Source organism: Thunnus maccoyii, chromosome 2 (assembly GCF_910596095.1).
Source record: "Thunnus maccoyii chromosome 2, fThuMac1.1, whole genome shotgun sequence".
Lineage (NCBI taxonomy): Eukaryota > Metazoa > Chordata > Actinopteri > Scombriformes > Scombridae > Thunnus > Thunnus maccoyii.
In genome coordinates this window covers 10,455,844-10,483,570 of record NC_056534.1, presented here as the reverse complement: position 1 = coordinate 10,483,570, position 27,727 = coordinate 10,455,844, and the positions used below count along the sequence as shown (strand labels likewise).

Genomic DNA, 27,727 nt, shown 5'->3' with positions numbered 1-27,727 from the left:
GGTCACTCTGTGAATATTTAATTTAATTGTGTCTGAAATGACCGGAAGTCTCAATGATTGTGTCTAACTTGACTCCAGTCTGCGTCTCCGTGAAGCGCCGCCGCTTTCGCAATAGCAGCGAGCGGCAGCGGCGCGTCCCCGACCCGGTGTCTGACAGTCACATGGCTAAATATGGGTGCAGAGGGCTCGGCTTGCCGGTCAGATACCCAACACAGAGGGGGACAAGTTTTAACGCTGTAAGATAGCTTGTTGATTACGAAAAAAGAGGAACACATATCCCTGGACAAAGTTTGGCTTTATCGTGTGACTGCTGCCGCGCCCGCAGGGAACTTTCGCTTCTCCGTTAAGTTTGTTCCTGAAAAACGCTGCATGTTTACGTGACCGTCGTTGTTGAAACAAGTCGGGCAGGGTCTTCCTTTCTTTTTTATTAGTGTGCAGCTTCAGTGTCCGTCGCTTCATGACTGGAATCAACTGCGCAACAAGTTTTTTTTAACTCTCCGGTTGTTGTTGTTGTTGTTGTCGTTGGCGCCCCCGCCTGAACAGCTGACTTACAGGCCGGGCGGCACCTGAGGCGGCCGCGGAGCTCCTCCATGGGTTGATCCCCTCTCGGTCTGGAAGATGATCGGGTCACCGGACCTGCTGGCCTTCACCGCGGCGGAGGGGTTTGGAGAGGAGGAGGGTCAGGAGGCGCAGGGTCTACCTGAAGATCTCTCTGTGCCCCTGTTACCTCCATCCAACCCCTGGACCTCCGCAGCACAGTTTCACAGAGACTTCATACTGGTGGCTGAGTTCTCAGAACAGGTGCGTCTGTGTTTAATTTGGATTAAATAAAACTGCTTTGTGTCTGTTTTTAGAGTATTATATTGTAAAGGTAGGTGTTATTAAGGAGGAAAAAAGTGGACATAAGATGACACTTTATTGACCCCCAGGTAGGGCTGAACAATATATTGATATTATAGTGATATTGTGATATGAGACTATCGTCTGAAGGCTGCATTACAGTAAACTGATGTAATTTCCTAAACTTACCAGACTGTTCTAGCTGTACCCACTTAGTCTTTATATCCACATTACTGATGATTATTTATCAAAAATCTCACTGTGTAAATATGTTTTATACACATCAATAGTCGTCCCTATAATATTGTCTCAATATTGATATCGAGGTAATCGGTTGAAAATATTGTGATATTTGATTTTGTCCATATCGCCCAGCCCTGCCCTCAGGGAGGCAAAATTACAACATCACAAGAATCAGACTAAATGAAGATACTTAAATGATAAAAAACTGAGAAAATGAAATGACAGAATTAGGAGAACTGAGCCATACATCCAAAATTAAATTAATATGTCACACAGATACAAATAGAGGAGAGTAGGTAGAAAAAAACCATCAATTTCCATCCATCCATTTGTCAGTATTTAGGAAAATACACTTAACCAGTGTACATGAATGTGTTTTATATACATTTTTACGATTGATTACATGCACGGTGCAATACTATCTTATCTTCAAAACTCTTCACACTGTCAACTTTACCAACACAGCAGCTCATTTTACACACAAAAGCAAATCCTTCCAGCAGACACAATAACACAACAACTACACAACAATACTGATGTATTTCAATGTGGTTATGATTTGGAAAAATTGCTGTCTATATAGATACATGTTCAGGGAGAGTATTCAAGAAATTTGAAGGATGTAGCCACAGAAGGCTTTTTGTATCTAAAGAAATGCAAATGTTGTTACAGTTGTTGACTGTGTGAAGAGTTTTGAAGATGCATGCAACCAATTGTAAAAAACTAATATATGTATAGAATAGTATAATAAAAATGAGAGGAAAGTAAAAAATTTGGCACAATATTTTAAGAATAATTATTAAATACCATAATATGTAGTAGAATAAAGATGTGCTTTGTCAGAGTTCTGCAGTTTAAACCTCCAGGATTTAATAAATAGACATAATAATGATAAATTGCTGAATTATTTCAGGGCAAACAATATTCATAAATGTGAGTTTAAGTTTTTCAATTTTCAGAAAGTGCATAAAATCCAAGGAAAATGTGATTATTTGATTCCTAATCTTTCATTTTTTGTTTTTTGGATACATGAATATTCTTATGTTGCTGCCTTTTCTTGACAAAATTGATGTTGCAGCTCAGTGTTTTATATACCGCCATACTATTGCAACTGATAGCTGGTTGAAGTTCATTTATTCAGGAAGTCTCACTGTGATTAAGATCTCTTGTGCAAGAGAAACCCGGGGAACAAGTTACATATAAATGAGATTACAACACGAGGTGTCAAGTCACACAAAACAACCACAACACACACACACACACCCAGAAAGACTTATAAATAATCTCAAATATTATTAAAAATGTCAGCAAGTAAAATGTCAAAGTCTTGTCAGAGAAATGAGGAAGGTGCAGAGTGGTGGAGGCTTTCAGTTGGTATGAGGAACTTTTAAAGTGAATGTGTCTTGTGATCTGGTGTCATGATCATTCACTTAAAATCTGACAAAACATGATAAATATCTGAACAACTTAAACAAAATGAAACTACCAGTTTGACAGGATGTGGATGTCTTCTAGATGAGTGATGACATCCAACTTCCAAAAGAGAATAATAAAAACATGACTATAATAATTAAAACATAACTAAAATTTAACTATAAACTGAATTAGGGCTGCAACTAACACTTAATTTCATTATCGATTAATCTGTTGAATATTTTCTTGAATATACAATTAGTTGTTTGGTCCATAAAATGTCAGAAAATGGTGAAAAATGACGATCACTGTTTCCCAAAATGGTTCTCAAATCTCTTGTTTTGTCCCAATCAACAGTCCACAACCCAAAGATATTCAGTTTACTGTCAAAGACGACTAAAGAAACCAGAAAATATTCATATTTGAGAAGCTGGAATGAGCAATAAATCACTTATTAAAATAGTTGACTAATCGTTGCAGATCTAAACTGAACTACAACTGAAAACTTAGACCGTTCTTTCTCTGCTCATATATACAAGCACAACAACTTACATGAAAAAAACACACTGATTATTGATTAGTCTGTCAAATATTTTTTCATTAATTTCAATTAGTCAGTTAATTGTTTAGATGTAACAATGTCAGAAAATAATGAAACATGTCCATCACAAGCTCCCAAATTGCATTTTTTTTTTTTTTTGGCAGCAATGATATAAAACAGAGAAAAGCAGCAAATTCTCACAGTTAAGAAACTGGAACCAGCAAATGTTTTACATTTGTGCTTAATAAATAACTCAAACAATCACTGATCAGAATAATTCACAGTACATTTTCTATGAATCTAGAGCTGCGATGATTAGTTGATTCATTGATTAGTCGGTCGACAGAAAATTTATTGGCAACTATTTTGATAATTGATTAATTGTTTCAGTCATTTTTCAAGCAAAAGTACAAAATATTCTCTAGTTCCAGTTTCTGAAATGTGATAATTTGCTGTTTTTCTTTCAACACACAAAAGTCAGTTGAACATCTTTAGATTCTGAACTGTTGGACTAAACAAGCAGATCAAAGGCGTCTCTGTAGGCTCTGAGAAATAGTAAATGGCATTTTTTCACTATTTTTTTACATTTCACAGACCAAAATATTAAACAAGAAAAGAATCGGCAGATTAACAGATAATGAAATGAATCATTAGTAGCAGTTCTGTGTCAATCAACTAATTAATTACTGGTTTCAGGTTTGACCTCGTCATGTAGTCGGTGCGATAGCTTCCTTGAGTAATGAACTGGTATAAAATGGCGTCCAGTAGTTTAAAGATGGCAGCAGCATGTCGCGTACATGATTAAAGCTGCAACTAACAATAATTTTCATTTTTGATTAATCTGACAATTATTTTCTCAATCATTAAATTAATTGTTTGGCCCATTAAATTTATAGTGGAAAATAATGAAAATGCTCATCACAATTTCCATGGTGACTTCTTCATATTGCTTATTTTATCCAAAACCCAAATATATCACGTTTACTATCAAACAAAATGAGGAAAAGCAGAAAATCCTCATAATTTAGGAGCTGGAACGACAGAATATTTGGCATTTTTGCCTAAAGAATGTCGATTAATTGATTATCAAAATAGTTGCGGAAATAATTTTCTGTTGATTGACTGATTGATTATTCTACTAATCATTTCTGCTCTATACAGAATATCTCCATAATTCAGTGAAGACTGTATATTATACTTCTGTTCTGGTAAAATAATAAATTATATTTCTTTATATTGTATTTGGTCTCTAAAAAACTCTTCTGTGTGTTTCCAGGTGGGACCGAAGCCTGTTCTGACGATACCAGACGACCCCCGAGTCATCGGCTCGTTTGACCTCAACCACTTCTCTGTTCGTATCATGTCAGTGGACTACCAGGCGTCAGGCCCCGGCCCCGCCCCTCCTACATCCCCCGGCCCCCGCCTCAACTTCAGCGAGGACTCCAAAGTGATCCTGGGGGATTCGGCGGAGGACGCGTTTGCCTACGTTCACCACGTGACCCTGTACGACCTGGAGGCTCGGGGCATGGTGCGTCCTTTCTGTATGGCCTACGTGTGCTCGGACCAGGCGAAGCTGATGGAGAACTTCTCTGAACTGTCGACGGGCTTCTCTCAGGCGTCCGAGAGCCTCAAGACGGGAAACAGACAAGCGTTTTCTATGGAGCTGCAGAGAAAACTACAAGAGCTCGAGTAAGATCAGGATGTCGTCTGAAATCATAATGATAAACATGTTCAAAGGGTGGATGATATCTCCCACCACATATCACACGTATTTGTAATTTTCGATTAATCGATAAGACAGAAAATTAATTGGCAACTATTATATACAACAGTCTAAAACACAGTAAGCTTAATATCAATCATCTAATCATTTCATATCACTGAAAGATATAAAGCTTACAGTGATATAAATCAGAAACAGACAGTTTTTACATTTGAGAAGTTGGAACCAGGAAATATTTCAGCAATATTTCTGTCAATCTACTAATCAGTTAATCTACAAATCTTTTCAGCACTGATCTCATGGAAGTAAAGGACCTGAAATACTCCAAAGCAACAAAGCAAATGCAAACACTCATGCAATTCAGTTTTGACGACACTGGCTGTCTGTGTAGGTAGACGTCATCTCCCCACATGTGTAAACGGAGCGTATAGTCGTGAACTTTGGTCTGTTTCAGCAATATGGAAAAGTATCATTTGAGCTTAAAGAGTAAAGTCCAATTCATAGTTTATGCGTGAAAAGCAAGCAGGAATGTCTGTCTCATCTACTGTATGTATGATCTGTATTCCACTTGTTTAAAGTGTTGGTTAAAGTGACAATGAAATATGATCTAGTAAGTCCGGTTGGAGTAACTGGATTTACTGGATCATGAGTAAATTTAAAGGCTGATCAGAAAAACACTGCACAGCGGGTTGTAATACTCACAGACTGGATTTTACAACTCTGGAAAGTTATCACACTGCAACCCTGTTTACTACATGTGGAACGCGTCTTTGTCTGCTGACCTCTGTGGAACCGTTTGCCAGATCACAGCTGTGGTCTTGCAGACAAGAAGCAGCTGTCTGCGGACAGCTGCTTCATCAAAGAATGAATGGGCCTTAACTTAACACTCCCTTAAGTCTTGTCCTCACTGACCTCCAGTGGCTGCAGTGATGTCATGGTGTACCCCAGGACACCATGACATCACTGTTGGGTGTGGTTACAGGTGCAACAGACTTGAAACTTTAAACCAGCCTGGTGTTAAGTTACTCTTCAAGTCTCCTGACTAAATATGTCTCTCTGACCTCCAGGTACACACGGCTGACGCTGCAACAGGAGACGGAGCTTCCTCAGAAGGTGAACAGGTTTGCAGAATCGGGCGAGAAAACCGAAGAGCTCGAAGCTGTCGAGCGTTCCATCTTAAACCACAGAGACCTCCTCCGCCAGGTCACTTCCTACCCAAACAGGAAGCTCAAACAGCCCGACTTCCTGCCCTACGACCCTGCCGACTCGCTCACCGATCCGACTGCGTTACTGCCTCCTGAGCCATGTCCTCCCACCTCCCTCTCCAGCTCCCCCTCCTGCAGGTCCGAGCACCGTCTGAAGCAGCTGCAGGAGCTTTGCAACTCTTACTTCCTGTCCCTGATGAAGGAGCAGCTTGCTGACACAGAGCGCCGCCTGCGTGGCGACAGGAGCGCACTGCGCACTGCTCGTGTCACACGCTCGCTGTCCAGGAGGCTCACGCTCACCAACTTCCTGTTTGAGCTTTGGACCCCAGAGGATGGTGAGGAGGAGGAGAGGGAAAGCACTGAGGCAGAGACACAGAGGGCGACAGGGAGTAAGAGCGGCGGCGAGCCGTTGAACGCTGAACCACTGAGCCTAGAGTCTTTCTGCTCCTGTGTGGAGGAGATCCCAATCAAACTGGTGGCAGGAGAAAGTGGGACAGTGAGCCCTGACCATGACGTTGCCATGGAGATGACAGGAAGTGTGAGCAGCAGCGACAGCATTGAAGTGCTGGGAACGGAGAAGTCTTATCGGACGCAGCATGACATCATTGGATCTGACAGCAGAGGTTCGTCCCACTGACAGCAGCACTGAAACAGTTAGTCAATTCATTGATCAGCGGAAGATTCAACAACAATTTTTATAATTTATTAATTAATTTAAGACATTTACAGAGAAAAAAGCCAATCTCTCCTTCCAGCTTCTCAAATGTGAACATTTGCTGCTTTTTTCTGTTTTATATCATTGTAAATTGAATATCTCATAGCCGACTCATCCTGATTTGAAGATTAACTAGGGCTGCAACTAACGATTATTTTCATTATTGATTATCTGTCAATTGTTTTCTCAATTAATCAATAAATTCTTTGGTCTATAAAATGTCAGAAAATGGTGCTGTGTTTTTCGCCATTATCTGACATTTCACAGAGCAAGCAAGTGATTAACAGAAAGAATAATATTAATTATTAATGGAAATATTAGTTAGTTGCAGTCCTGACAGCATCTTCGGTCACTTTTAAACACAGCTAATGATTGTAGATTAACAAAGAGCAAAATTAACATTTATAGCTTGTAATGTCAGTGTTTAAGCTTAAACCTCAAAAGCTTTTCATTTGCTTATTTTAGCTTGAAACATTTAGTCAGTTAATCATTTAGTTGATCGAGAGAAAAATAATCAACAGCTATTTTGATCACTGATGAATCGTTTCAGTTGTTTGAAAGCAAAAACAATCACTGGTTCCATCTTCTCAAATGCTGCTTTTCTTTATTTTATATCATTGTAAATTTCATAAATCTTTTGATTTTATTTTCGCTTGACAAAACAAATAATTTGAAGACGTTTTCATTGAATAGAATTAATAATAAAGTGGTTAATGGGAAAAATCAAACACTCAAACATGCGTCTCATACAACTGGACCAGCTGACAGTTTTCTCACTTCCACAGAAATACACATGGGGATGTTGGACACCTCTCTCAGGCGTGCAGGAGTGGAGGCAGGCGGCAAGCGAGTTCGAGCGTACGCCAGACGGGCCAACAGCGAGGACAGCATCGAGGTCCTGAGTACAACCGAGTCCATCTTTCCTGACGACCTCACTGCCATCACAGAGGAGGAAGCAGAGCACCAACCTCTGAGTAACGGCCTGCAGGAGGATGAGGAGGAGGAGATACTGACAGAGTGTAAATGTGATGACGTCCACAGAGTGGAAGAGACGATCCGAGAGGAGGAGTCATTGGATGAAACTGTTCTAGAAAATGAAAGTGAGCTTTCTGTCCAGGAAGGTGAAGGTCGAGATGACAGAGAAGAGTCTATAAAGCAAATAAATGTCACTAGTGAGGTCACGATCAAAGAGGAGCCGGTCACTGAGTGTTTGAAGAGGAATCACGTCCATGAAGATGACAGTCCAGAGAGTATTTCAACGACGCTGCAGGGTAAAACATCTACAGCAATATCAGTTTTAAAAACCTTATTTAAACAGGATTCAACGCTTTATCAACACGTGTTTGGCTAATTTAGAAAACGCTGTGTGAAAACAACGTACATCCACACTGTAGATGGTTTTCATACTAAAAATCCACACTTACATTGTCTTTGAAAATCTGATGATGTGGAAAAATATTGGTTTTTTTTACAGATCTCTTTTATTAATTTTTATGAGCAAAGAAATAAACACAGAACAAACAAACATTGGATGCTTGCATGTAGATCAACATGCGCAATTGCAGAAAAAAGGGGATGTGACATATATAAAATATATATATAATGTGTATGTATTCATGTATTATGAGTAGAAATATAAGTAAATTAAAATTTAGAAGAAAAAAAAAGAAGAGACTAAATTATCTGACCTAGTGAAAACACTGATTAATGAGGGTCAAAACAGAGAACAAAAAGCTGTTTTGTCAGTTTTAGTGCAGATTTGCTCTTCTTCCTCAGGAAATACACTCACTAGATGTTATTATAATACCTGACAGATTACAGTCGAAGGCTCATTTATAGATCAGGTTTCACAGGAACATTGATGGTGCACTTTAAACTGTCAGAGATACATTTTATAATACAAGTTGTCTGGTTTTGGTATTTGGGACTGTAACTAATACACACACATATATATATATATACTTACATACAGACTAAAATCACTTATTATCACAAGCGATATTAAAATCATCCAACCTTTCTTTGAGAAATAAATCCTAATTGGGCTTCAGATAACTAATATTGCATCCTCCAATTAACTGTCTGATGGCCAGTTCACACAGCCAGAGATAAATAGGTGGAAGTTCACACAGAACAGCAGCGGGGAGCTGTGAGGGGTGAAAACTCTGCAGTCCTCAGCTCCAAACTCCAAACTTTGAGTGGCAGCTTACAAAACCAGCTCGTTACTGGGGTCCAAAGTGGGAAAAAAGACGTGAGAAACAATCTGCTAAAATCAGGCTTTAAAAATAACGGAGAGGAGAAGTATGCTGTTTAGCTGCTGAGTCTTGATTTCTAAACTACAATATGTAGTTTAAAAAACATCTGAAGGAGTTTTAAGGTGATGAGTCCTCCCCAATTAATGCCTTTCTACAATAATACAATTAAACTAGTACTCCCCATTTTCCTACATTACCCACAATCAACTCTACTCGATTCACTCGACTGTACAGGTTTGGGTTGTTTTGCTAGTAGTGGCTAATGTGGCCTTAAGTGGGCTACAGACGTCTGATCACCTTCACACCCCTGGATTTTTAACATTTTCAAACTTGTAGTCTTCACCCCTGACATGTTTATACATCCTGCACATCAACAGGCTGACCATTTTTTTATAAACATAATATAATATTTTTAAATTTCTAGATCCTTACACACACATTTGAATATATTATAATTTGTAAATTTAACTGTCAGTTTCCTTAATTTTACTCGATCTAGTTAACATTTTAAAGAAGGATGTACAAGAATTTAAAGTTCCTTTTTTCTAGCTTACTACAATATATTTTTGAATATATCTGATTTTAATTCTGATATGTGATGATGAATCTGATGTTATGTTTATATATATATATCATATATATTTATATATATATATATATATATATGTTTTGATATTTATGATATTTTTGATGTATTGTTTTTGAGGTATGGCCTTTGTGTTCCTGCTCTTTTGCTCGCTTTGAGATGTTCATAACACCTTCCCTAAAGTTAAATTTTCTTTTCATCTTTAATAACAGTCGTGGAAGCAGCGGAGTCGCCTGAAGTTCATCAAACTGTGCCTGACCTCCAGGTGAACTTTGCCCCACCTGTTGCCCTGCCCGAGGTTGAACGATGGTCTCCTCCCTGCGCTCCCCTCAGGCTTCTTAGTGTCGACGAAGCATCTGACTGCACCAGCTTCACCGGCTCCTCAGACCTCCTCTCTCCCACCCAGAACGTCCACGGCAGCACCCGCTCAGAGAAGAGGAGGAGAAGGAAGGCTGGACTCAGAGCCCTCAGGTTCCTGAAACAGAACTCATTCTCCCAGCATGCCGTGTTCTGTCTACTGAGCGGCCGGCCGCTGGTTGTCATCGGAGGAGACGAGGTTTTGGTGAGGAAGCAGGTGGACGCCCTTAGTCTCTTCCTGCCTGCTCCTGTTGCTGATGGGAGTGCTGTGATGCCGAGTTTGACCACGCCCCTTCAACTGACCGACCTGCTCACCTGGAGACTGATCGGCATACACAGGTATACCAGAACACAACCGCTGATTACCTGCAAGTCTTAAAGGCGCGGCGTGTAAGATTTAGTGGCATCTAGTGGTGAGGTTGCAGATTGCAACCAACTGAATGCGCCTCCCGTTCCCCTCCCCTTCCCCTATTAAATGTGATTTCAGTTGAACTTCATTCACATGATACGTCTTAATCTGATGCACCGTTGAGGTCAAGTTGCCCTGAGGCACAAAGTTGACCTCTTGCCTTCTTTGCCCTAAAACTTCACCTCATCGTTCTCATGACCTGCATTTATCTGACATTCTAATTTATGTTGTGAGAAAACAGTAACATTAAATAAATTAAGTTTCTTCTTTTTGCTCAGATCACCCTCCAGTTCTTCGTCCAGCGTGCTTCACTCTCTGACTCGCTACAGTCGTTATTTGGCCCTGCTGGACCTGGACCAGAAGACGCTGCGCTGTCCGTCATACTCCGGCTCTCTCATCAGCAGACTGGCGGATCCTCACACCAGCATCAGCCGGGGGATCACATACCTGCTGCACCTGGAGAGCTGCCTGACAGCGCTGGCCAATCAGGCTCTGCTCCACACGTTTAATCCTTCTTTCCACCGTCCTGACACTGCTGATGGGAATAACGTTGCACGAGGAGACGACTTCCTGTTATCGCGAGGATTCTGCAGCAGTGAGAGCGATTTGAGAGTGATGCGTTTCCTGTCTGACCTCGTCAAACAGCGTCACGCAGGATGTGGCCCACCAGTTTTAAGATTCTATTACAGCTCGATGACACTCCATAGAAATACAGCCGCAACATAGAGCGCTCATTAAGACACTGGAAGAACAAAAACAAGAGGCCGACATTAAGATGGTCCGCACTGGTCTCTGTTTTACTGTCACCTGCAACTTTGAACATATGAAGACACAAGAATCATGTTTTTAATCTGCTGTGTTACCTGTTAGTGTTTATGCATGAAGCCTGGTCGTGTATCACTGGACATTAGTGCACTAGTGCCTCACAAGCACCAAAGACTTACATGCAGGTAGTCTGATACACCTGAAGTATAATACTGAAGTCCAATACTTCAAGTATTGGACTTTTTATTGGAGTGTTTTTAAAATGTAGGATTATCACTGAATTACACATGAATTTTGTGTAAATTAAGATATTTGAGCCACTTGTGAACACAAGTTACTGTTCAGACGACGTGGTATTGTGGGTTTTGTGGATCTTAGTAGTTCACAACTAAATGGAGTGTTCCTTTTTTTAAAAATCTTTGTTGGGTCTGTTGCTCTGTCATCCAACTTTTTAATAAATAATAAAAAATAACTTATTTGGCATGTTTTTGGACAGCTGACAGTATAAAGACAGACAGAAACAAGGTGATCAATCAGTCACGGAACAAAGATCCTGAGCTTCAATCAAATCAGGGTTTTATGTAGTTTGTTATATTGTCTGTTTAAACAACATTTAACCGGCTTGACTTCATTTTTTAATGGGTTCAATTGAACTGTTTGCAGTAACATGCAGCTGCAAGATTCAACATGAGTCCTCTGTTAATAAAACAAACAGCTTCATCATAAAGAAATCCTTCAACATTTTGGGAAATTCACTTCCTTTTATCTTTATTATATAGACATGATGACATCTCAGCAAGAAAACTATTAAGTTAATTTCTGAAAAACGTTAAACTATTTCTTGAAGTGCCGCTAAACCAAATGTACCATAAAATGACCTCATGGTCCAACCAAAACAAAACATTTTTCTCATTTCTTTCAGCAAATGGGGAACCTGAACATTCATTTCAGTTTTTAAAATAGATTTTCCAGTTTAATCTAATTTCTAAGTAAAATCAAAATGTGTTATTGAATGTGAATAAATTATTTTAGCATTTATATGTATAAAATATCGAAGCCTGTGTTATCAGATTGTCAAACAGTCAAACACAGTTTGTACATCAGTTAGAAGTTACTGTAATTGTCAACTTCAGTTTGCAGAAAAATAATCTTTTATAAGAAGAATTGAGGCAGAAATTTTAAATTAATTTACACATCATTACATTTGGTTCAACTTATGTTCATAACAAGCTACAGAGTTATATGAGCAGACAGTTAAACCACACAGTGGCTTTAAACCTCAGTTAAACTAAAAACAGGTTTTAGTTGAACCGTCCAGGTGCATTTAACGACAACAACTTTGCTTAAACTCTAAACTGCAGCTGAGCTGATGACAGAGCAACACCTTCCTTTTGTTTAACACTGGATTTTAATGTGTATGCAAATATGAGCCAATTTTAGTGTGTGTATAATTATTTTTAAAATTAAAAATTATATATGTTTCACTTGGACTCATTTTTAAGCAGTTTTGAGCAACCAACACGTTATTTTCCTTTTCTATGATTTCATTAAACCAGTCAATGTTCCCGTTTATTAATCAACATTACATCATTGCCTCTTATGAACATTTATGATGACAATGAATATCAAAAAGTACAAAAACACCATTCGATGGAAAAAAAAAAAAAAAAAAAAAAAATCTCTCACAGAATTAAACTATTATTCAGTTTGGCTCATTAGCATACGGAAGAAACACTGACAATTTAAGAATGAAGCAACATAAAGTGTCTGTATCATGTTATTAAATGCTGCAAAATAACACACGTGTTTAAAGTCTCTGCATCATACAGACGACTCGGTCTGTGCAGGTCTATCCTGACGTCTGTATGAAGTTATTTATGTTTCAGCTCCACACACATTCATCAACGCTCCGCTGGACTGAGGGGGGGTATGAAGGAACTGAACTGTAGTTATGAGCAGGACGACAGACAGTTCGTACTCTAAATACTCTGCCAGGTGAGCAGAGCCGTCCTGCTGCCACTTCAGTGTTTCAGGACTTTCACAGGTCTGCAGGAAGAGGCTCAGCTATAAACACACAATGACAAAAAACAACAATTATTTGATGTTAGAAGCACTTCTTTGATAAATTCATTTGGACCACTTATAATACAAATTCGACTTATTACACTTACAATTTTGCAATTTTAGGTGCAAATGGAGCTAATAATGTGACAGCATCAGCCCTGAGGAGAGATAAAATAATATTATGACACATAATACAGACAGAAAATAACTTATTGAGTTAAGAAGCCAAACAACTCCTCACATTTGTGCACTGATCTAATATGATGGATCATACTCACACCGAGAGGGTCCTTATTAACATATCAGGTAGACGCCATGTAAAATAAATTTCTTAGTCTTAGTCTTTGTAATAATGTGGTTTTATAAACCTTCTAGATCAATATAATTAAATGTTGTAGACTAAAAACACATTGGTTCCAGCTTTGTGTTATCTTACACATTAAAGAATGATCTTCATCATTTCCACATAGTGAAGAACACAGGTTGGAAATTGAAAATACATTAAAAAAAAAAAAAAAAAAAAAAAATCAGTACTCCATATTTTAGTCCGACAGCTACAGGATTTATGAGGCCAATATCGATAATTAGAAGAAGAAGAAGAAGAAGAAGAAGAAGAAGAAGAAGAAATAATGATCTATCAGTTGATATTAATTTTCTTGACAACTCATAACATAAATAAACATTTTTGATAAGGCTCCCTTAAATTTTTTTTTTTTTTTTTTTTTTTAACAATTTAGACCCAGAAACGTAGCAGTCAGGATGTTTCAACAGTTGGAAAATAAACTTATGACTTGTCTCTGGTAGACAAAATAGATAATAGTGACACTGTTTCATGACATATCTGCGGCATTTCTGTACTTCAATTTTTTTTGTCATTTATCACCTGACATAAACGGCCAATATATGCGACCAATTTGTCAGTCTGGCTCTCCTCCACATCACCCGATATCATGAGTTTAGGTTTCAGAATTGTTATAAGGAGAGAAAGAGAGTCATCAGTGCATCGTTATGAGTTTCCTCTTACCTTATCCTAAACTCAACCAGTAATCTCAGCTATGCCAAACCATAACCTAACCTGAACCGCAGATGGGGGGGGGGGGGGGGGGGGCGCTAAAAAAAAACAGCACCCGAAACAAGATGGAAACCTGAATTTGAAGGAGGAAAACACTGACACACAACTTCCGCCGGTTTCATGCTATCCCGCTGTTAGACAGCTGATGGCGCTAATGGGCCAAGAAATCTAGCAATGCACTCGCAAAAGACAGGAGGACGACTTATTCGACGTAAACAATGCTGTTTTAAAATGAATAAATAAATCTGCTTTACAGCTGCTTTATGAGGAATTCAACACATTAGTCTAGTCTGAAGGATACACACAAAATGTTTTTGTGGATGAAAACTCCACATGTTGTTAATTTACAGTTTGCTTTCAAAGTAAATATTTATTACCCACCACAATTAAGAAATAGACTTTTCCTTTAAAAGTGAATTGAAAAGGAAGGAACTGCTGGAAAGATGAGAGTTGTGTGACTTACAGCTGACACTGTGATGGGGCCTTCAGTAGGGAGGAGCGGAGTTTAATGGCTGCTGGGCTGCCTGCAGGAGGAGGAGAGACACGGAGGGTTAAATCAACACCTCAGACTGCAAAGCAAATATCACCACATATGACAGAACAACTTACAGTAGGTGCTGATCACCACCACGTCATCAGGGAAGCACATGGAAAAAAGGCAACAGATCAGATTCTGTCTTACTACCTTTTAAAATCCACTATAAAAAAAAAAGGAAAATCGAAACGCTGCAGCAGGTCTTTAATACCTCGAGAGGCTGCAGAGCTTTTGTTCCAAAAAGTTAGAAATTAAATATGACTTACTGGTCCCAGTCTTTTGCTGAAGAAGACAGAGTGGGTATGATGGATTGAAGAAAGGGTAACAAATTCTCCTCATCTGAGTGTGACAGAGAAACAAAGACAACCAATGTTACGCGGTTACGTCGTACCACATGGCAGCTGTTTTTTTGCACACAGCTGTTCTTTCATCTTCACTTACAAACACCCTCAAGAGTTTTTGACCACTAGTAGCACTGAAGAGAAATATTTAGATGAGCGTGTCGTTGTGTGTTTTTATCTCGTGCTCCATCGTTTACACCAGGAGCAGAGAGGCAACGTGATACACATCTCTGCTGACTGCAGAAGGCAGGAAGTTAGTCGTGGTAAATGCATCCTTAAAACGGTAGTAAGATGAGGCAATAAAAAAAAAAAAAAAAAAAAGGAAAAAAAATGCAGGTTTTAACACACTTGCCTAAAGGCTGTGTGAATAATCTTATGCTAAGAAATGTATTCAACGTGTTTTTCCTCTCAATATGCTTCAAATGATGTGTCGTCTGAAAAAAAAAAAAAGTGATTATTTCTGCTCCAAACAGCCACAGACGAAAGTGGAGCGAAAAGCCTGCAGCCAGAGAGGCGAGACACGAGGTGGAACAGCGCGCGCTTTCAGGCAGTCTCCCCTTGAAGGCATCGATATAGTCGCATTTGGCACAGAAACTGACAGAAGCAGAAGTGTGAATGAAAACAAAAGATATTTTGAGAAAATACTGCTTACTTTCACACCTGGCCAACTACTGCTCGAAATATCAGTAATCGGAATATTGGTTTCGGAAAGTTACAGAAATTGTGAGATAAAGCCACACTTTCACTTCCAGTGTCAACAAAAAGCAGAGTGAGAGGCAACGAAATTGCACACAGAGTTGATGGGAAGACACGATTAGCTGCAGCTTAACTTGGGATTGTGCGACTTGTGAGAAGACACGCAAGTGTCTTAAACCTGCATTTTCTTTAATGGTCATCAGGGGGCGTCTCCACTGGCTCCAAAAAGAAATCCGTTTCTATAGAAGTCTATGAGAAAATGACCCTACTTCTCATTTGATTTATTACCTCAGTAAACGCTTTCCTAATGAGTTTATGGTCTCAATCACTAGTTTCAAGTCTTCTTCAATACAGCATGATGTTCGTTTTGTAAATTATAGTCCCATTTAGAGTAAAATAGACGATAAAGCAGCGTATGCTTTAGGGCGGGGCTACCTTGTGATTGACAAGACGCTACCACGGAGGTGCATGATGTGCTGTATTTGGACCCTGAGGAGCTCCTGCCCGGCCCCATGCTCTCATCCAAATATGTTCACTTCTCATCACTTCTGGCTAAAAAAAAAACAAACAAAAAAAAAACCAAGATGGCGATGGTCAAAATGCCACACTCGAGGCTTCATAACGGGTGGCTACACCCATTATTTTTATACAGTCTATGGTCTGTGCAAATTGAAAACATTTCAACGTGGGCAAGAAACTAATGGTGGGGTTTTATGTATCTGGAGCCTGTTTCATGACGGGGATTTGCGAGCGCTGCTTAGATACAGATTGCAAATATTCTATCAAACTGTCCCGTTTCATAAATGTTCCAAATTTGGTGAAACAGGCCGCTGCTTCATAAACGTTGAAAAAGAAAGAACTGGAGTTTAAACACAAATACTCCCACACACACGGTCAGTCTGCACTACGCTATGGAGCTTACAGCTACAGCATAAACCAAATAAACACAGACTGTACAAATAACACAGCAATCAAATTTCACACAAATGACACAAGGCAAAAATTTGCTTTGCCTTCTGTCTGAAATCACACTTAGACAATGAGATAGGCACTTTGTTTGAAGCATACTGAGGCCTTTAGGGAGCAGTGATGTCGGCTGTGCTGTGAACTTGTGGGGTTGCATGTAAATGCAGTTCCTACATGTTACCACTCGGAGTCACCAAAGGTTGCAGGTGACTTGAAATTCATTTTATCATTATTTTATATGATAAAGACATTAAATGCCCCCAAAATGAATATATACAGCATAGAGATGACAGCAAATGAGGAGAGGGATAGGTAGGGAAGGATATGCAATCATTTCCACAGCCTGATGTGAACCGAGGATGTTCATGGTCAGCACCTTCACTTAGTCATCCAGAGTGCATTAAATAAATCATTGACAAATCAATGTAATTGGAGAACTGTTGTTCTGTTGAACTGAACCTATTTTTGAGGTTTCAGCACTTGGAGCAAATTTGAGTTTAGTGAATTGATCCAATTCTCTTTAAAAAAAAAAGAAAAAAGAAAAGCGGACCTAAGAACAAAGTGAAGACGTCCACACACCTGTTGTGTTTTCCATCTCCTGTTTGATCTCCTGTAAGAAGCTACTGCAGCGGTCTGTGCTGGAGGACAGATTGTCCCACAACCACCTGAGAGCCCACGTGTTCTCCTGCAAGACAGAAAGATCATTCGGATGATGAGCTGTCCTAAAGATAACTAGATGGAGTGACAAAGGCACCTCGTTTACGTATAACCATCCATCCACTCACTGCAGGCTGATGTTCAAGATACGTTTTACCGCTGCATTATTTCAATCACTTATAAGCAGATTGTAACAGTGCAATTTATTAGCGACTATGTCAGCTGGGTAATGTAACTTTAATGTTTTGAGTTTCACCTTAATCTGGTTATCAAATTATCACTGCATATAGTAGTGATATATTCTATTAATAACATCCTTCTGTGTTTTATGTTCATTACCAATTAATCTGCTGATCATTTTCTGTATTAATTGTTCAGTCTTTGAAATGTGACAAAGTAGTGACCTCCACCTCACATCACAGATTACAAGAGTACAAAGTGATGTCTTTAAAATACTTGTTTTATCCAACCAACAGTCCCAAACCACAAAATGTTTCATTTACTATGATAACATGCAGAAAATCCTCACATCTCAGAAGCTGGAACCAACATATATTTTGCCTTTTTGCTTGAAAAATGACTGAAATGATTGATGGATTATCAAAACAGTTGCATCGACTAATCGATTAATTGACTAACTGTTCCAACTCTAAAGACAAAAAACAGTGTGAGAGTCAGGGAACGTAGCTGTTTGGATTAAATGTGCACAGACAGAAATGTGACATCTAACATTTACCTTAAAAGTGTTGAGCAGAGGGAGTGCTGGATTCAGAGCAGCATGAAGGATTCTCAGACCTAAAGCCCCTGTTACCAACAGCAACAAGGCATGATCTGGGTACACCTGTAAACACAACAACACACACACATACCAACAGTTTAACATTTACCCTACCCAGTCGTAACATTGATGAGTTTGAGTGCTCGTGTTCATCTAAACATTCGTACCATCTGGAAGAATCGTGGGATCTGTATGTTGGAGCAGGACTGGTCGAGCAGAATCGAATTTACAACATCCTTCGCTTCCTGAAGGACAGAGAGAAAACAGTTGAGAACAACTGAAACAAAATGATTAATAAAATGGAGAATTATCAAAAGAACAGGGGAGTCAACGAACAAGAAAAACATACGTTTAGAAACTCCGGGGTGGGTGCTGGTAGACCGTTGAGTGAATCACAAGGTGTGTTAACGATTGTGAGTAAAAGGGTCCAACACTGAGACTGCATGAGGAAGATGTACAGTCACATCATCATGAAGCACACACACATATACATCAATAAATTCTATGCAGGAGGAGCATCATTTGTGGTCGATCATGTAGAATAAATTGGGAACAAGATAGAAACGTGCAGGTATTTTACTTTCTGACACGCGAGGCAAACTTTATCTATATCACACATTTCATAAACAATGTTTAAACTATTCATAAGACACAAACTAGAGGCTGCTTCTCAAAGACGTGCAGGTCCGAGCACATATCAGATTATCGTATAAATCAGCATAAAACTAAATGTAGGCAAAGCCTTGAGCAAAACCATGAAGCCCAAACTGGTCCTGATGGCCAGGCCGCTGCCTTTCAGCTCCATCAATGTGTCATTTTAAAGGTTTTCAGTATAAAAATGTCAAAATTGTCCAATACTTTGGTTTATGAAATGTTATAAATTAAGTGTATAAATGTTAGCATGCTAACACACTAAACTAAGATGGTGAGCAGTAAACTTTATACCTGCATGTAGCATTGTCATTGTGAGCATGTTAGCTTGAGTACAGTCTCACAGAGCTGCTAGCATGGCTTTAGACTCGTTACATTATCAAATAAACTGAATTAATCAAATTATTGATTAATGGATTAATCGGTTGACATGTAAAAAAAATTGCCCATCACACTTTCCTAAAAGCCCAACGTGGATTTCGTCCCTCGTCACTTTCATTGTAAGTGTATTATGAAGGGATTTCTAAATGGTCAGTATGATTAAAGCAATAAATCATGTGTCAATGTTCCTTTGGGCACTTGACTATTGTTTTACAACACAACTTCTCCTTTAAAACTGAGTAAGACCACAGAGATAGCCGTTACATTTACAGTAGAGTACAGTAGTTATACAGATGACAAAAGCACAAATCTCTCCAGGTCTCGTCCGATAAGATGACTTACATCTGTGTAAACAGCTGAGCAGCATCTCTGAACGCTGAGAGCAAACTTGACCAGCTCAGCAGGCTTCAGTGGTGCAGCATCTACAAAGGAGGGAGGGTTAAACTTCTTACAAGGAAATCCTTTTCATGAGGATTGTAAGTGAAAATGGTGATGTTATAATATATCCCTGTCTGACCTTTAATTGGCTTCCATTCTGCGTCAGAACTGCAGAGCTGTGCGGGCTGACTGACCGTCAGATTTGGTGCAGTTGCTGTTTCAAAGATGCGGAGGTAAAGGAAGAAGAGGCTTGGAGTGAAGCGGGAGGCGGGGCTGTTCACCGATGAGAGCGAACTCTGCACAGCCGATGTAAAGTCCCCGTCCATGCACATGAAGAAAGGGATGAGGTCTTGTACCTGCTGCAAGCTACCAAAAACAAAATCAAATGCATCAAGTCAAAAAAAAAACATTTAAATATATAAATATCCACAAGATTTTAATTTGATTTGATCTTTCATTTTTAACATGAGGCCTGAACCTTCATGTACTTTGTTTCCGTATTTAAATATTCATGTAAATTTCAGAATAATGTTTTAGCAGCACATGTTCAGTTTTTGGAATATTGTCAGATTTCTTGTAACACAATAAATTTACTAAACAAAACTCAAATTAATCATCCAAAAATGTTACTAAAAATGGTTAAAGGATCCAAAAAAACATTACTGGATAGAGGAAGTGATTTTAATGATGGAAACTGCAACATAGGAAAATCTTATAATTTTTCCTCCTCTGTTTGAGGGAATAATTATAAAATATCTTCCTCAGCAGTGTCATCAATCTATTCCATTTATAGGCAAAGATTTACAATTTTATCATTAAACTGCAGAAGGAATGTACTCTGTGTCAACATGATTTATCATCAAGCCCACAAAATTGAAATAAAGTAGATGTTCCACACTGCATCAGCAACCACAGTCACTAGATTAATAGTGCAGTAACTGTCTGGCTTTGGGAACAATAACTCTGAAATCTCAGTTTTCTCTCCATGCTAACTCACACTTAAGAGACCATCTTTGTCAAAGAAAAAGTGAAATTAAACACGCTTATACTTCATTCAAGAGGAAAAAAAATGAAAAGAATTTGTCGTTATTTGATCACAAACATACTCACAGTTTGGGTTCATCAGTCTGGACAACTCGTAGGTAGCGGCACAACTCTCTGTACCTGCAGACATGACAAAGCCAGGTTTGGTTTTATTAGCAGTTGTAAATGTCTAGGCTTTGTGCGCTCTGTAAAGTATCAGTGAATTGTGAAAAAAATATTCCCAGAGCAAGTGGTTAATTTTCAAATGTTTTGATTTGTCCAACTAACAGTCCAAAATCCAAACACAACTGGTTTATTATCATAGAAGAGTAAACCAGGGGTAGCTGGAACTGATTAATTTGTACAATTTTCGCTTAAACAACTCCTTAAACAATTATTCGATTATCACAAGTGTACAGTACATGTGTGAAAGAGTCATGGACACAAGAAACCACGTTGCTCTGAGAAGTCAGGTTACGCAGGAAATCGGCGTTTAGAGGCACAGAGATTACTGGCACAGCAGGTCAGTAATGTCATTTAGCAACCATGGCTAACTTCTTAAAGTGTATTTTAGTGATACAAGCTGGTTCACAATTATTTGTTTGTGTGTGTGTGTGTGTGACAGAGCATTTGACTTACATGCTCTGAGAGTGCATGGTTTGTAATGTGGTGTAATGATTTTTCATTTCATCCTGCTGCTCTGTTGTCACAGCAGATACTTTCCCTGTCTGAAGTCTTGGTCATGCACATGCTCACATGTCAGAGGGTGATTATAAACCTGGTTAAATATAAACACAGCCAAGAAACCGGCTCTCTCCAGGAGAAATCTAGCTGGAGAAGGTTTGTGTGTGTGTGGTGTATCTATTCTGTACCTGTGCTGATGCTGTAGAAGTTCTGTCCTCAGTAAAACTACAGAGATCTGTTCAATCAGGACGTCCTTCTTGCCTTTGTCTTTGCGGACACCCGACACATTCTGCCCCTTCATTACAGACACCAGCAGGACGTCATCCCAGGGACGCACACACAGGCTGGAGCACACAAACATGAAGTTATGATAACACATGAAAAGGCTCGGAGATAAACAGGAAACACACACACACACAAGTCTCACAGGAATATTTTAAACACACTCACCTGTTCCTCATGCTCCTCAGCTCAGGGGGGAAATTGAATCTTTTGTAAAAATCCTGCAGTTTGTGGATGAACTGTGAGGTAAAATCAGCCATTACCATCTGTCTCTGCACTGATGCTACTACCCTGGGAAAAAAAACACAAACACAAACACAAATGCAAGATGGGAAAACATCAAAGTAAATGGTTTATAGACACAAGACGAGGTTTTGTGTGAGTGTGTTTTACCTGTGCATTAACACCACTTTGGCCTCAGCAGCATTAGACATGGGAGACTGCAGGATGAAAGTCCTGCGGAGAATCATATTAACGAATGAAAATTACTACACAGACAATTCAAAACTGTGGAGAAAACCATTCATCTAGTGTGTGTGTGTGTGTTTACCCTGTGACATGGAAATGTCGGATAAAGTCCTCAGCGGCTCCCAGTCTCATGATGGCTGCAGCTCTGCCGTCTTGTTCATCTGCTTTGTTCAGGAACGATGACACGCTCTCATACACAGGCGTGTAACTGCAGGAAAAAATACAATTAAAAAAAAAGGTCAAAAATTGCACTTTGTGTGTTAATCATTTCACTGCCTGTTGGGACAGAACGGTAAAATGTCACTGGGAATGATCCTTTTCCCTTCTTATTTGTTGGTATCATTTTTTCAATAGCAGCTGTAAAGATGATGAGGTTTGTCTGTCAGCTATTCTCCGACTTAAAATATTACTACAGTTTGGCCAAAAGTATGTCCACATACTTTTGTACACTTTTATTCTAGGGCTATTATTCATGGTTTGGGATAAGTCCCTTAATTCCAATGAAGGGAAGTCGTAATGCAGCATTCAGTGATATATTATACAATCGTGTGCTTCTAACTTTGTGTCAACAAACTGTGTTTTCCTCGGTGCACAAAGCGAGTTCCATGAAGAAACGGTTTTCACAGACTGGTGTAGAAGAACTTGACTGACCTGCACAGAGTCCTGATATCAACCCCCATCCAACACTTTAGGGATTAACATAAAGCCGGGTCTTATCACCTGAGATCAGTGGTCGATCGCACTAATGTTCTTGTGACTGGATGGGAGTAAATCACCGCAGGTTTCCAAATATTGTGGAACGCCTTCCCACTAGAGTCCAGGCTGCTATGTCACATGGTTTTAGATGTTTTGGTGTCCACATAGTGTATGTTGTGTGTGTGTGTGTGTATTTTATTATTCTAAATTTAACTTTATTCAGTTTTACTCAACATCTGGTCTGTGTCATGTCATCAACATCCTCAATTATCACCTTTACATTAACACAAGTGCCTGTTATGTCTTCTACTGGTTTCGATCATATTCACTATAATTTCTGTACTACTGTCAAAGTATTATCAGTGTCAGATTTTAATTTATGGCAGTTCTGACCATTTTTCATGATTCAATATTTATTATATATTAATAATTAAGTTCTATTTGACCAATTTTCTCCTTCATTGCACAACTTAAAATGCTCACTTTTGGCCTGCATTAAAATTAATGAGACAACTTAGATAAGTTTTACAGCTGAACGCGTCTACATTAAGAAAATGTCCTATAATATTTTTATAGGACATTTTAGTTATTAGTTATAGTTTCCTATAATAATTTGTATAGTATCGTATTTTCTATCGAGAGGATGTCAGAGTGGATTGTTGCCGGACTGTCTAGACAGATTCTCTTCAACCCCAATGTTAACAAAACACTGAAGTTTTTTTTAACCAGCAGCAGCTCTTTAGTGGTGCAGCACACCTGCACACAGTCACCAAAACAGACACTCTGCTCCCGTCTTTCACTGATGCTCACTGTCACACAATTAACTGAAACTACTGAACCACTGTTTTTCTCAGCGGGGTAAAGTATTCTAACAGAGCACATTGGGCGTTTTTGACAGCCGTCATTCCAGGAGCAAACATCTGGATTTATAGCAAATACATAGCAATCAAACAATACCTATATTTATTTTATTTACTGCATCAGACAGCAGTTTGAATTAATGATGACACAGCAAGTGTAACACTTTAGAGTCTGCCTGTAGACTCCTCTCAAAAGGCACATACTGAACATAAGTGACAAACTTTTAAAAGATTAGGTGTCAAATAATTATTAGATTTCTCTCTTCTCTTTGGTGACCCTTCAGTTTGAAACAGACATTAATTGATGAGGATGAATAACTTGATGACTTTTGTCTGGAGATGCACCGATCATTTGGCCACTGCTCGATATTGGCCACTTTTCAGCTAATCAGCCATGACCGGTGACCGGCCCTGATCAGTCTCATATATCCGATTTTTTGCAGATCATATTTTCCGCACATAGCTGCAATATGTTTCATATCACGCACAGAGCGGCAGCTGCGGCTCAGACAGTACAGCCACACACACATGTCGATTGTGTGGAAGTTCTTCAGCGTGAGTGAAGAAGACACATAGTTCGCAATTTGTAATACATTTAAATCCAGAACAAGTCGTGGAGGAACGATTAACTAAATCAGACACTTAAAAAACCATCACCATGGTGAACAAGCCTAATTTCAAGAAGAAAAATGTAAGTTATTTAAATAGTTAATGAACATACAATTGAATTTCAATATTTCATTAAAGAAAAGTTACAAAAATGTTTGTGTATGCTATCAATTATTGTTCTTGTAAAGAAAGAAAATCAGAATCGGCAGGTCAGGCAAAGAAAATTGCAATCAGTGCATCTCTACTTTTTTTAAAACTGGATTTCTGATATGTTAATGGTGTCTGAGGATCTGAGGGTGGACAGTAGTTTTCACTCACTCGTGGATCAGGCCTTGATGGTTCAAAAGACCGTATTCCTCTAACGTCTTTCCCTTCATGAAGGAAGAAAACTGCACAGAGAGCTCTCTTTTGAAGCTCTGCAGCATTGTCTCTGGACAAGAGGAGGACAAATCCAAGACAGTGAAAAGACAGGACTGTAATGAACTTACAGTCACACAACAACCGGTTCAGTGTTTGTTATTATAAGTGTGAATGTGCTCTCTATGTGTACATGTTTGTGTGTGAGGGCGAGTACCTGCACGTCGGAGGTGAGCGTCTATTTCAGACAGAGTGAGGTTAAAAGTCTTCAGAGCTCCCAGCAGCGTACTGTTTCTGAGGTCGTTCCAGAAGTTGCTCCTTTTGTGGCTGTTGCAGTGACACACACCACTGTGACACCACATTACACACTGAACACACACACACACACACGCACACACACACGCACACACACAGAGGACACCAGTGTGAAAAAGAGTAATTAACAGTGATTAATTACATTGCAGCTGTAATTAATTACTTTCATCACAAAAAGTACAAAAGTAAGTTGGATATTTATCATTTGGCCCACAGCTCATCAGCTGTAAGCAAGTGATACTCTTTATAAACACTCCGACATCAACAACATACCGATGACGCCAGTTTGTCACAGATGTAACAGAAGCACTGGTCACAAATGAGCTGATTTCCAGCCACAGGAGCGTTGACCTCATTGTCTGTAGCCCTGAGTAGCACAGGAGAGAAGTAGTGTGATTATATGAAGCTGGTTTCGGGAGGTAAAAGGCGAACTGTTCAGTAGTTCAAGTGTGCATGGCAGTTAACTCACGTGAAAGGATGTATGGGACAGTCGTAGCGTGCGTGAGGCAGCACCTCAGCACGACGGGAGAAGGTGACGACCAGGTCTTCATCCAACGCGCTGGGAGGTAACACACAGTCTGAAACACAGAGGAAGAAGAGCATTTGGTCATTATTTATTACTGTAACAACATCACATCACCCTAATCCTTCTCTCCATTGGCTCCTGTTCGTTTCTAAGACTTTACTGATCATTTTTAAAGCACGTTTGGGTCTGGCTCCAAGCTACATAACAGATATATTGACCCCATACGAGCCAGTTCGCAGTCTTAGATCCTCAGGTGGGTTGACGGTGCTTTTGCCATAAGAGCCCCTCGGCTTTGGAACGACCTGCTTGAGTAGATAAAGCTAACAGAATCAGTGTCTCCTTTTCTTTTTCTGTTATTATGCTGCTTTCTGATTATCCTGCTGTTGTTTTGTCTGTCAAAGCAGTTTATAAACTCTGTTTTTGAAGGTGCAATATAAAGTTATTATTATTATTTATAACTTCCAATCTACCTACATACAAAGGCTGGTGTATTAAATAAATACAGGTGTTACCGCTCTTCTTCACATCCTCCACCTCCACGATGAGAACCGAGGGGTCACTGCATGATATGTCATGGTCAGAGTCTTCATCATCATCATCACTGAGGATGATTATTTCTCTATTGTCCGCCGCTGTGCACATCAGAAATGTCTGGCACAAAAAAAAGGAAAGAAAAGACAATTAACAACTCACACCGGTAGACTAAAAAACATCACCAGCAATGTTTTGTGCCTCAGCTGAAGATTACAGGTTTGTCTGGTTTGTTTTCTTGCTCAGCTCGCACAAGCTTTAGTGCAGTGGTTCCCAACCTGGGGGTCGGGACCCCCATAAGGGGTCGTTGCCAAATGATAGGACAGGTTAGGATACAGAGAAAAAAAACCAAAACATACTTTGGATACAAAATTGTGATTCTTTATCCCAAGCTTTCCTTTTATTTTTATTATTTTATTTTTTTTTCTAATTTTATTTCTTATGGATTTCTGCATTTTACATCCTCAAGCCTCTAAGCTGTGAGGTTAGTCGATTAATCAATTGACAGGAAGATTAATGAGCAACTATTCTGATAATTGAATAGTGGTTTAAGTCATTTTTAAGCAAAAATGTAAAAAATAAGTTTTTTTCAGCTTCGCAAATATGATGATTTATTGCTTTTCTTTGATGAGAATCTGAATATCTTTGAGTTTTGGACTGTTAGTCAGACAAAACAAGACATTTGGAGATGTAACCTTGGACTGTTGGGGGCTTTAACGGGTATTTGTTTTTTTTTCCTATTTTCTGACATTTTACAGACAAAATGATTAACCAGTGAATCAAGACAATAATCCGCAACTTAACTGGTAGACAATGCGACATGTAAGGAGGGGTCCCAGGTAGACTTTGCTTTATTTTAAAGGATCACAGACCAAAAAGGTTGGGAACCACTGCTTTAGTGTATAGCTGGCAGTATTTCTCTATTTAGTAACTGAAATAGCTATTAAAAACTTGTGACACTGTCTAAATACTATAAATACTACGGGGACACCATTTTTTGCCAGTATCCATCAAAATGAAGTAGTGATAAACATGTTTACAGCTGAATTTCTTTTTCAGGTCAAATAGTCTGAGGTGTAACAGTCAATAAAATATACAGGACAGATAACTTTGTTGAGACATTGCTGCGTTAACTTTCCTTCGGGGCTCTTACCAAACCGCACTCATTTTTTCCCCTATTTTTTAAGAAACTAGCTAACTTCCTTTTAACAGTCGCCAAATGTGTCAACAGTAAAAAGTATTCTCGCTTTACGTTTTTACTACAAAGTATAGTAACGTAAACAGATAACAAGTATGTTTAATGGTTGTTTTAGTTTTGTGAGCGACAAGTTTTCTTACCTTTGTTGTCCTTTTACACAAAATAAATACGATGTTTTTCGCGCCCGGTGTCCTCAAATCTTAACAAACATGACGTTTCCTGTTCCTTCTTCTTCTTCGTGGGTTTTATTGGCGGTTGTAATCACCGTATTTATGTCTTACCACCGCCTACTGGACCGGAGTGTGGAGAAGTACAGAAAAACTGCTTTTGTATTTAGTATAGCTGGCCTGTGTAGATATCACTACTGCATATTTCATTTATATTTTGATATAATATAACATTTATATAACTACAACTACACTCACTAGAACCATTATGCTACTTCTGCACATATTTTGCACAACTTTTTTATTTTTACATCCACAAGTCAGGTCATGTATATAGTCACAGTATTGTTCATAATGTTTATAGATTGAATTCCATTTACATGACTTATTTTGTTTGAATTTATTACTCCTAGTTATTATCTATTTCATTGTTTCCTGCA

General features: G+C 39.0%; 2 protein-coding genes across 3 annotated transcripts; one reads left to right on the top strand and one right to left on the bottom strand.

Moving 5' to 3' along the window:
- smcr8b (Smith-Magenis syndrome chromosome region, candidate 8b) lies at positions 1–12,737 on the top strand. The gene is made up of 6 exons (XM_042423576.1): positions 1–801; positions 4,314–4,726; positions 5,828–6,588; positions 7,466–7,951; positions 9,734–10,217; positions 10,566–12,737. The coding sequence occupies exons 1-6, from the start codon at positions 619–621 to the stop codon at positions 11,011–11,013; spliced, it is 2,775 nt and encodes a 924-aa protein (XP_042279510.1). The 5' UTR covers positions 1–618; the 3' UTR covers positions 11,014–12,737.
- Positions 12,595–27,368, bottom strand: zgc:112980 (uncharacterized protein LOC503706 homolog). 2 transcript variants are annotated; one of them, XM_042423614.1, is made up of 22 exons: positions 27,261–27,368; positions 25,904–26,042; positions 25,335–25,443; positions 25,139–25,232; positions 24,768–24,918; positions 24,512–24,623; positions 22,111–22,236; positions 21,954–22,016; positions 21,729–21,851; positions 21,467–21,622; positions 20,682–20,735; positions 19,711–19,937; positions 19,536–19,615; positions 18,511–18,600; positions 18,329–18,406; positions 18,120–18,224; positions 17,306–17,411; positions 14,990–15,062; positions 14,798–14,805; positions 14,652–14,712; positions 13,224–13,274; positions 12,595–13,116 (listed from the first exon to the last, which is right to left on the bottom strand). In XM_042423614.1, the coding sequence occupies exons 2-22, from the start codon at positions 26,031–26,033 to the stop codon at positions 13,113–13,115; spliced, it is 2,001 nt and encodes a 666-aa protein (XP_042279548.1). In that variant the 5' UTR covers positions 26,034–26,042; positions 27,261–27,368; the 3' UTR covers positions 12,595–13,112. The 2 variants fall into 2 exon arrangements, with proteins under 2 accessions (XP_042279548.1, XP_042279556.1); XM_042423622.1 differs by lacking the exons at positions 12,595–13,116; positions 14,798–14,805.
- Between the last annotated feature and the right edge of the window lie 359 nt (positions 27,369–27,727).

Coding starts and splice junctions, on each gene's coding strand:
- smcr8b (XM_042423576.1), top strand. CDS start 619: ATGATCGGGTCACCGGACCTGCTGGCCTTCACCGCGGCGGAGGGGTTT. Junction 4,727..5,827: donor AGAAAACTACAAGAGCTCGA/GTAAGATCAGGA, acceptor TCTGACCTCCAG/GTACACACGGCTGACGCTGC. Junction 7,952..9,733: donor TATTTCAACGACGCTGCAGG/GTAAAACATCTA, acceptor CTTTAATAACAG/TCGTGGAAGCAGCGGAGTCG.
- zgc:112980 (XM_042423614.1), bottom strand. CDS start 26,033: ATGTGCACAGCGGCGGACAATAGAGAAATAATCATCCTCAGTGATGAT. Junction 22,237..24,511: donor CATCAAGGCCTGATCCACGA/GTGAGTGAAAAC, acceptor TTTTTCCTGCAG/TTACACGCCTGTGTATGAGA. Junction 22,017..22,110: donor CGACATTTCCATGTCACAGG/GTAAACACACAC, acceptor GATTCTCCGCAG/GACTTTCATCCTGCAGTCTC.